Here is a 10,880-nt window from a genome sequence, read left to right as displayed (position 1 = left end):
TTCTCATTAGAATCCAGATTACATTTTGTTGTCGAGGAAATGAATTTGTCACAACATGCATAATTTTGATTTGTTCCACTTTTCTCCCAGCTCTCTCCTTTTGGCCCCCCATGCCCTTGCTAGAGCCTATTATTTCTTTCTTTATAAGTGTGTCCTGTTTGCTATCGAAAGAGATTTATGACTTGGTTCTAAGAACACCCATAGTACTTAGAGGAAGTTGTTTGAAACCTCTCCTTCCCTGGATACAATGTGGTCCCTGGGGACAACAACAGTATGGAAAGTGGAAGGTTGATCCCAGTAAATCCCCTCATTCTTTCATTCAGCACCCACTGCATGCCAAACCTATGCTGAACACTTCAAGTCAAATGACTCACACTCCCTGTTCCACACTCCCAGAGTCACAACAAAACAAAGCTCACTTTGCACTGGAATCTACTCCGTGTCCAGCGTTTTGCTCCTTCCTCTCTATAAGTGGCGAGGGTGGGTCCTATGATGACAAGAAGAGCGTCTTTCGCCAGTAGACAAGTTGTCTTCATTACTTCTGTTGGGGAATGGGACTGAATGGGGTGTTTTTTTTCTGGGCTTGGCCAAACTTGGCTGTGCCTCGAGGGCCCATTAGGCTGCAGGTCACAGCAGCTGGAGCCCAGGCGCCCAGAGCCGGTCACGCGTCTGTGCTGCCTGCTCCATGAGGCACAATGGAGTCATTGACTATTTATTTACTTGGTACAACAAGGCCTCTGTTGACTTAATTAAGGGAGCCTCCCTGCCACCCTGGGGATCTTTAAATGACTAACGGATTCTCCATTGCCGCTAACTCATCTCCCTCCTTAGCCTCTGTAAGTCCTGACTATCTCCCACAGGGACCTGCTCAATAGGCGCGTAATGGACACGGCGTCCAGGAGTGGTGACTGAAGTGGTGGTTTTGCTTGAGACCCGGGTAGGGTTTGGCAGGACTGAGTCTCTGTGTGTTTCAGGGCTGGGCTGGGTCACAAACTAGCCCCAGGGTGTGGAGGGTGGCAATTGCTGTGCCAGGCTCTGGCAAGGGCCGCAGGGAAGCAAGCAACAAAAGGACAGATGCTTGTCTCCAGCAAAGACAACTTGGTCTCTGGGGACGCAGAGTCTCTCTACTGACGACCTCTGGAATTAGAGAGTGAAGATCAGGGCTGCTCAAGGACTCACTCGGCAGAACCACAGGATCTCACCTGGCCCCTTATGCAGCCCGTTTGAAAATTGACTCCTAGCCCAGCGTGCTTTGCCTGCTCCTGCTCAGCCTCACTTAAACCTCCTCGAGAATCACTGCTCGCTAACTTCCTCTGGGGGCAACTTACAAAATCTCTGCTTTAGTTAATATTGTAGGGCCCAGGACAAAACAGCAACGGTATTGAATTGATGTTGACTTTTCCAACCCAGAGGAGCGGAAATCGGGGATTGTTTGCAAAAGCCAACCGTTTCACCTGAGAAGCGGGGGTGGGGAGTGGGGAGGAAGCCCGGTGTGCTTGCCGCCGGTGGCCCCTCCCTGGAAGCAGAGTTGTGAGAAGACTCAGGGACTTAGGCGCTCCTCCCCTCCTTGGGCCTTTTAAAAAGTCCTTTAGAGAATTTGAATGGGAGGCCTCCAGGCCGAGACTGCTCCCCAGGCTTCTTTCTCCAGCCTTTGAGCCTGCGACCTCCAGTTTGGCCGCCCACCTGATCTCAAACCCAACTTCTTTCTGTGAATTGTTTGGGATGGGAGTTCAGGGACCTGAGGGCAAAGGAGGCGTCTGCCATTATAGAGACCGCCCGTCAGTCCTCCGACCATAGGGAGAAGTCCCTTTCTGTTTTCAGAAACGGAGACAGGGAGAGAGGCTCCGTGACTGTAGGCTTCTAAGGGGGTCGGGCAGCGTGAGGGGAGAGTACTGGTCGCTTGCACAAGGGTGGAGGTGGGGGTGAGGCGCAGGTCAAGATCTTTCCCGCAGACCTGTAGGGGAAATGGCAGTAGTTGGACTAAGAGGGCTACTTTCGAGACTACCAGCTGCTCCCCAAATGCGGGCAGCAGAGAAGTTTCGTTGCTATGGTTTCGGAGAGGTATAAAAGCCACCACCCAGAACAAAACGTGCTCGGGCTCCTTATCCGTGTTGTCACCACCCAAAGCCAGGCAAATTCCTTGACGATTTGCATCACTCCCTGACCGAGCATCTCGTTCCCAGTCCGCCCATCCCAGAGCAGGCGGGGGTGTGCGCTGGGGCGAAGTCCGGGAGGGGGGTTCATAACGTCAAGTCTAGCGGCGCCCAGAATTCTCGCACTTTTGCTCCTGCGGTCCAGGGACCATCGCTGCGCCTTCTTGGCCCCGGCGGCCCGGAGCGTGCAGGGGCTGCGGGGAAAGGAGCGTGGCGCCTTTAAAGCAAGAGGCGAGGATCCCCCGCCAGGAGGCGTGTCTGTCTCCGCTGCTGCTGCTGCTGCTGCTGCTGCTGCTGTGCTGCTGCGCTGCTGCGCTGCTGCTCCTGCTCCTGCTCCTGCTCCTGCTCCACGGTCTCCGTCTCCGCCGCCGCCGTCACTCGCGCTCGGCGCCCGCGGCTGCGCTGCTCTGTCCCGGAGCCTGGGACTTCCCGCCCGACCTCCTCCCGCCGCTCCTCCCAGAGGACCACCCATCCCCCTCTCTTCCCACTTCACCCCCAGCGAAAGGTAAGGACTCCCCCAGGGTGGGCTCCGCTCTGGGCTGTCTCCCGAGGAGTATGTTCCCATGAGGACCGGAGAGACCGGTTTTGGGCGAGGAGCATCTTCCTTCTGGAGAGGAAGAAAGCAAACAGCAGCGCTGCGGAGCCCGGTGCGCACCGGCCGCCCGCTAGACCGATTCGCTGCGAGTGGCTTTGTCCCGCTGGCCTCAGCCAATTCCCATCAAGGATGCAACTGGCTCGGTTGGCTACGGGCGCTCGCGTTCTCCATATAAAATAATTTAATAAGTGGACGTGTCAGGAAGTGGCCTCCGCTACTGGGACTCACGCGAGGAGAAGAGAAACAGATGGCAAGAAGCCGTGCATCTATCTGCCTGCGAGTCTGATGAACTCCCCAGCCTTCCTTCCATCCGCCCATTCTGCCATTAACCCCGCTCCCTAGTTCGTGGTGAGGAAGTACAGACATTCATGTTAACCAGTGCCAGTATTGAGAGACTCTGAAAAAACTCAGAAGGCGTCCCATTAGGGTAAGGGGAGTAGTATCACCAGGGTGCATCATAAACATCAAGAACTTTTAACGACTCTCATCCCCTGGTATTTTTACCTTCAATGAGTTCTTTACTAAATAACAGGACTCAGCTGAGGCTCCTTGTAATCATTTCCAATTTTGGAAACAGGGGATATTAGAAAACTTACTATACTTTTGGTAACACACAGATTACCTTCTATCATTCCTTCATCTTCATACTGTAAGTATTGTGTCATTAGAAATTACCTTATGGGTTAATGATTATTTTCATTTCACAGGAGATGATTGATTAATTTGAAACTACAGGTCATTATGTCTGTAGTTTGCTGGAAGATAGGTATTGATATTTCAATCTTGGTTTGTCTGAGTTCATTACCTTATAACTTTTTATAGACACCATTTCTGCCACCACCAAGGCAGCTTCCAGTGGCTAGGAACTCATTAGTTAAACAAACAAAATGAAACGCACAAAGGAAGATGATGGAGAAATAAGTGATGCCTAGAAGTCTTACCTGTTTGTTTTCTTCTTTTTAAACCCATTGAAGATTGCACAATCTGAAATAAGAAAAAAAAGTTCCAGAATATGTAAATTATTCCAGTTCAATTTCTTAATTAAGAGATGCTTCTTTTTGGCCTCTAAAAATTAATTAAAACTCTGAATGTCATTAATCATCAATGCAGCAGAATGTCGGTTGAACAGCTGATATGTGTTAAGACTCGCAAGGGATTGCATAGCATAGCGTTCGTAGTTAGGAAGAGCGAAGTGCGAGTATGCAACAGTGTGGTTTTAACTGATATCAGCTCTGACTTTATTTTCTGGCACCTCTACTACCGTGGATGAACAGGCTGTTTATTTTAGCTTAGCTGCAACACAGCAGGCCACATGCATGGAGGAATGGGTCAGGTGTTGCTATAAGATGAGATTTCTCAAATGTCACGTAACAGCAGGACTTCGGTGACAAGTGGAATTCTTACAAAGAATTCCATGTGAAAAATTTAAATATAGTTATGGCATGGAAGAACCTTTGAAACACCTTTGAAATTCAGGTTGTCCTGGGGTATGTATTTGCTGTTTCTTACAAAAGGTATAGGCATTGTCTTTTTAAACATTGTGCTGTAAGGATTATTACACATTTGTACATGCCCCAGCAGGTGGCAGCTAACTAGAATAAGATTCATTTTCACTGGGAGAAAAGAAAAATAAAATTGCTTCTCAAGTAATAGTGCCCAAGAGTAAGAGGTCATTATGTCAGTAAATATAAAAATACAGTGAAAGATGAAGCTAATGGCTTTTGGTTGTTGTTGTTGGAACAAGCTTTGCATGAACAAGATATGCATTTTGTTCTTCACTAATTTATCATAGGCTTGCTATCTCTTCATATCAGCATTCTGCTTTTTTTTTTTAGTCTTACTTGTAGACACAGCTCCTCTCTGTGTGTGCATGTATGTGTGCATTTGCAGTTTGTCATCTCTGCTTTGACCTTGGAACCTATAGAGCTTTGGCTCCTAGAAATAAAGGTTGCCATGTGGTTAAAATGAGAAAAAAAGCAAAGGAAACCATGGAACAAGAGGTGTAAACCTCACTATTACTAAATATGTATGATCACCTGACACGGAATAGTGGTATTTTTTTAATCTTTGAGAAAGGAGCAAATTACAAAAGTGACACAATTTTTAAAAGAGAGTTAAATCTGGTCAGTGAATACTAGATAATGATTTTTATTAATCCTTCATATATCTCAGAACTATGATGTATGGTATCAGTATCGGGGAGCAACTTGTAATAACTTCAAAATTGCCTTACTATAGGCATCTTCTAAACTACCAAATCATTCTGTTGTAGTATTGGGGAGGTAATTTTAAGGTTTTTGTTGTTGCTTTTGCCTGGGAGTGAGTGACGTTTAATGTGAAAGAATGAGAGTTAATCTGATTAGCATTGTAACAGATGGAAATCTGGAGGTGGAGCATTCTGAAGAAATAACTAACTGTACATTTTAGAAATGTATTTAACCACTGAACATTGACAGTATGTTAGTCAATATTCTGAATTCTTGGTGGTCTTTCAGGCATTTTTTTTTGTGTGTGTGTACCGGGAAACAAGTAGTTCTGTGCTCAGGATGGAACTCAGTTCATGTAAATGGCTTTTGTAGTAGTGTGCCCTGGAAAGGGGGGACTATTAGCACACCCTGGGTATGCCAGGCAATCCCAGTAAGTCACACTGAAATATACACACAACACAGTTGACAAAATAGACCCCTTGGCAATGTGAACAATGTAATAATTCAAATTCACAGGCTCTGTGTAGTAGAAATATGCACACTGTCACTTCAAATGGTACATTACCCATTCAATGTACTATCAATGTACTACTCCAGAATGAATCGGTGTCTGGAGCGCTGTCCACGGTCCTGAAGAAAGGTCGTCTTCTGTCTTGCAGAAGTTCAATTGGACAGGTAGAGTTGCTGTCTGTGTTGTTGAATGAAGCCTTTAGAACGAATTGATGGGTATAAATGAACCTAATTTAGCATATGTGCAAATTGGTTCTTTGGGGACCAATTAATAGTAAACAAAAAATTATGATCGACTTTTTACTGTTTAATTTACTGTGTAAGAACTTCATGAATCTGGAAGCTTGATCTTTCACTTTGCCAACAAGACATTCAATAAATAGTCCCACAAAAACTAAATAGTTTAGAATGCTAGTTTTAAGTAGACAAGTTATAACTGTAATGTCAAATGCCATTATGTTAACAGAGTACATGAACAAGGAGTTATGGTACATTTTGTTTTTTCAAGTTCCATTAAATGCGAACCACACTGTAGAATTGCAGTATTTTGATTAGTCACAACAGAACATGCTATTTTCAGGTAGTAAGTATCAATTATATTGACAGATGGGGAAAAAAAGAATATTTTTGCCCTGGCAGTCATGATTATCTCTGCTAGGATCAAAAAGTAAAAAGAATAGAATGGAATAAATGAGACAGCAAATACAAGACAGAACATGTTGGGCTGTACATGTCTTACAAGAGATATTTTAAACATGGACTGAAGGAGTCGCTAGATACCCTTGGTTTTAGCACAAGGTGTTCCTTTTAAAGTGCTCAAATAGTCAAATTATTTGATTGAATTGCCTGCTACACTGCAGAACTAGCCATTCATGATACTTATTTTTGACACTGCAGTAATGCCTCCATCTTAAAAAAAAAAATCAATGCTCACTTAATGCCTTTGCAAAATGTAGGTTTATTTTCAAACAAGCATTTTATAATATCTTAAGAAAAAAATAGAATGAAGGAATCATGATGGAATGAAAACATTGTATTGTTTTCTTGCTATCTGGAGGAAATAGTATTCATATCACTCATTATTTAAATATTAGATATTCTTCAAATAAGATATGATTTTATATTTTTTCATAAGGTTAAGCCTATACCCTGTTAGTTGGTTAAGAAAAAGATTAATTTTTAAAATATAGGCCAGTTTATATCTTTTGTGCAGTTTGCCTTTTGTGCCCTTGATCTCTTCAAACTATTAATATGTAGCAATATATTTCTTGCTATCCATCTTGATTTCACTTACTAATATGAAATATCAGGATTGGTTATTTTTATCTATATGCCTGGAGGAGAGCATATTACCTATTTCAACAATAAAATGTATTTTATTTTAATAGAAATATATTCCTGTACTTTTTTCTTGAATAAATTGCTAGTTGTGAAAGTCAAGAGAGCCACTGCCTAGGGACTCTAAATATTTTGACCAGAACACTAGAAAATAATAAGGCATTTTTAGATGAAACTGTGACAGTGTTGCTCAAGCTATGATCCCATATTTCACCTCTTAAAGGAAAACATATTCAACACACCAGAGAGAAGAGATTGGGACATAAATGATTGAAGCTTTTGGAGCTTGCTGCGCCAACTCAAACATCATTGTCTTTTTATATATGCACAGTTATTTTAGATGAGCTAAAAATGGGTGGGAAAATATGATTCCTTCATTTTAATTCAATATTTTTTTCCCTCCTAAAATGACACTTGAAGAAATCTATTTTTATTCCTGGATAGTAATCAAAGAATGTCCCACTTAAGTTTTACATGACTATCTTCACCTCTCCAATGGCACGCCAATCTATATTCATTCCTGGACAAAATTTTTAAAAAGTATAACTAAGACCCCTTTGAAACCTAAACAGAAGTTATATTTGCAGTAAATTTCTTCGTCTTGGAGCACTTCCTTTTTTACAACTCCTAGGCAAAGTCACTTTGGCTTAGCTTGTCATTTATGAAAATTTATCAGTTGATTGTAAGAAGTCCGCTTGCATTTACCAGTCATTCTTGGGAAAATCTTATTGAAAATAAAAGCACTTTCCCCCACGTAAATAAATGCGACTTCTTTCTTGCAACTCAAGGAGGGCCATCAGATCGGTTGTATAATACATATAGGGAAGCTCACTGGCAGGGAGCCTTAAGAGGCAAGCAGCTATCTCAATTTTTCTCACTTAATCTTGGCTTCACGTCAGAAGCTGTGCAGCAGTGCAGTGGAATAGGGCCTGGCAAAACCTATACGAGCAAAGCGCCTTTTGTGCTGGGACTGGGGCTCCCTACCAACACCTCGGCGGTTTCCAAGGCTGGATTTCCTATTGATTTTCCTCCTCTTTTGCTTCCCCAGGCTCGCGCGGCCGGACATTCTGGGTGTGCGTGCTGGATTTCTCCCGGATGCTCCCTGAGTAACATGGATGTCCCACCATCCCTTGCAGTGGAAGGTTGCTCCTTGGCGCAGTGAGTGAAGAACATGCAGCGATTGCTAATGGGTTTGGGAAGCGGAGACTCCTTCCTCTCTCTGTGACCATGCCGTGATCGTGCCTGCGGACACCACTCCACGCATCTTCATTCCTACCCGAACCGGGAGCCTAACGCTAGATCCGGGAAGTGGGTGCCGCGCGTGTGGACGCAGAAACACCATGAAGATTATTTCTCCGATTCTAAGTAATCCAGTCTTCAGGCGCACCATTAAACTCCTGCTCTGCTTAATGTGGATTGGATATTCTCAAGGAACCACACATGTATTAAGATTTGGTAAGATTCCCCATCTCGCTGCATCCCCTCGTATCTGGCGCCCAGGCTGCCGGATGTAAACAGGCGGGTTCGCTCTGCCAGGCGGGTGGGCTCGATGCATTCCGATCTGTTCACTGCTCTGTTGCCTCCCGGGGTTTTAAAGAACCGCCTTGTACCTTTTATTTCTTTTTTTTTTCTTTTCGTTTAAAAACATTTAACCGCGAGAGCATGAAGTGAGTGCCAGTGGTCGCTGCATTACCTCCCCATAGCAGCCTGCCATAGAGCGGCTAGTGACGCTGGGGGCAGGCAGCCTTGGCGCCCCTCTGTCTCCCCCGGAGCCTTTCGGCCTCGGCAGGCTGTGAGGTCCGCACGGAGGTGTGGGCTAATGCTACACGCCTCTCAGCTTGCAGGGCTGATGAGTTAATAACTTGGTAACTCTTTGGCGAGTTGGTGTCCGTGCGCTCCTGCCTGGGACCCGGACAGGTCCACAAGTGAAAGGCGCTAACCTTTTGATTTCTTTTGTCATCAGACGCACTTTTCAGTTAATTTCACCGCTTTTCCAGCCCCTGGTACCTTTACAGGGATACAAAGCTCTTAATATTGTTTTAGGATTGAAGGCTCCCCTTAGCAAGGAGAGGCTGCTGCTCAGCTGAACTAGGTAGCGTCCGTCCTAAAAAAGGGGTTTTGCTTGTTTTTAAACTTGTGAGTTGTCCTCTCACTGCTTTCTCACTGCGCGTCCTGGACTAATAAATGATTAACAGTGGTGTGTGGGGAGGAAAGTAGTTGTGTTTGGGAGTCTAAGTCTACATCTTTATTTCACTGTGGCATGATAAACGCCCAGCTGGCAGTTAAGTATTAGGGAAATCTATTGCTTTCCTGAGGAATCAGGGATTCCTTAGAGCTCGAAGGAAAATCTAAGTGTGGGGCTCCAGGGGAAACACTGGTCTGAAGGTTTGCTTGGAGGAAATGAAGTGTGAGCAATGCTGAGCCGCTCTAGATAGTCAGTGGAGTTTCAGTAGGAGCAGAACTAGTCAGGAAAGTTCCCTTAAGTAGATAAGAGTGAGAGAGAAGAATGCCAAGCGGGTGAATGCTTCCACTGGGCGCCTCCTTTGACAGTTCAAGTGGATTTAAACCAGAGTGCAGGAAACCGTATAATCCTGAATATGTGTCTTTGAGATAAAAGCAGATACATTAAATCACTCAGTCAAATTTAAATCAAAGAGTGATTGCCTGCATCCCCTATTATGTCAACAGCATCTTCTCTTTCCTTGTTCCCATGTGCTTTTTGTATAATGATAAAATTTATCCTCTCTCAGGCTTTGTGGAACCAGGGTAAGAATGCTTTTCACATATTAAAAGAAGGGAACCCTACCTTTCCCTTCTCCCACGCTCCTAATGACAAAAAAGACAATGGGTTATAACTGGATTCCTACTGTAGTAGTTTTCCTGCTTTCTTCATGCCTTTAGATGGTACTTAAGCATGTTGCTCTTAGCAACAAGCGTCCACAGGAATGCTTTTCTTTGGATCGGATTAAACAGGTCCCTATATCACTGGAAATGTGTGTATTCAGCTGTTCTGCTTCAATCACGGTAAGTGCTACACTGTGCTTGTTTTGCCCAGTATTTTGAGTAGTACAACCTACCTACCTATTTGAAATACTGAGGTATCTTCTGAAGTGTATTTGTGAATGACTGTGTCTTAGTGTGTGTGCAGACTGGGTTAGAAGAAAGGAAGCCTGGGAGCCAGAAAACTGCAACCAATACTCTAAAGATTTAATTATCGCTGCTCTGGTCTTGCAGTACAATATTTGCTGAATCATTAGATTGTTACATTCGCTGATCATTTCATATCTTCATATTAAAAATCTTGGCAACTGTGGCAGAGTGTGTAGCAGCTTTCCAAAAGAGCTGACACACACACAAAAATACATTTTCCTAGACCAAACCTTACTAAGAATCTCCTTAAGAAATAAGGGAGTAGGTAAAGACCATTCTCACCAGTCAGTGCCTTGATACCCTAACCCAACAGCCCAATTTCTAAATAGCCTGTTATTTTATCCATTAACTTCAAACATCTTCCACGTGGAAATCCATTTCCCCTGATTTCTGTCCTGAGTTGTGGGAAAGGACTGTGTACATTGTAACGTTGGGACATTTTCCCTGTTGGGGCTATTTTGATGCAATGATGGGAGTTTCATTTTCTTCTGGTGAAAACATGTTTTGGGTGGAGGGAATGGTTGGCTGAGCGCTTATAAGCCACTTTTGAGAAAGGTTATTTCCTACTGTGGCTGAAGAGGCAAACCAGAGCCTAGTTCCTGGCCCCGTTCCTTGGAAGTGAAGGGGTGGGAATTGGTGATGTTGCAGCTGCCCCTGGGAGGCACCGCCTCTGCTGAGGAAGTGGCATCCAGCCCCTTTTTCTACCTCCCCCACCCACCAAGGCGTGGCTAGCAGCGGCCAGGGGCCCTGTGTCGCCACAACGGTGCTATGGCAACCGTGGAGCCCAGCGGGTGCTTGCCCCAGCTCCCCTTCCTGTAGGTGGTAGAAACAACCCACACAGGTTCTGTGCTGTGGTCGTCTGTCACCTTCCCCCTCAAGTCCCCTGTCACCATGTTTTGGAACAGGGAGCAGCCCAGCTCAGGGTAT

General features: G+C 44.7%; 1 protein-coding gene across 5 annotated transcripts in view; it reads left to right on the top strand.

The window, feature by feature from the left end:
- Nucleotides 1–2,490: 2,490 nt before the first annotated feature.
- GRIK2 (glutamate ionotropic receptor kainate type subunit 2) overlaps nt 2,491–10,880 on the top strand; it is a 638,721-nt gene continuing 630,331 nt past the window's right edge. Inside the window, exons 1-2 of one of the 5 annotated variants that reach the window (XM_019643652.1) lie at nt 2,491–2,658; nt 7,852–8,258. In XM_019643652.1, coding sequence (XP_019499197.1) covers nt 8,144–8,258 — 115 coding nt within the window. In that variant the 5' untranslated portion in view covers nt 2,491–2,658; nt 7,852–8,143. Of the gene's footprint in view, nt 2,659–2,931; nt 3,398–4,217; nt 4,236–7,851; nt 8,259–10,880 lie in introns of those variants that run through there. The other 4 variants (XM_019643655.1, XM_019643649.1, XM_019643650.1 and 1 more) reach the window with 4 other exon arrangements.

The sequence above is a fragment of the Hipposideros armiger genome, unplaced genomic scaffold (genome assembly GCF_001890085.2).
Source record: "Hipposideros armiger isolate ML-2016 unplaced genomic scaffold, ASM189008v1 scaffold_81, whole genome shotgun sequence".
In the NCBI taxonomy this organism is placed as follows: Eukaryota; Metazoa; Chordata; class Mammalia; order Chiroptera; family Hipposideridae; genus Hipposideros; species Hipposideros armiger.
The sequence above is the reverse complement of the archived record's forward strand: the minus strand, read 5'-3'. Positions and strand labels throughout refer to the sequence as shown.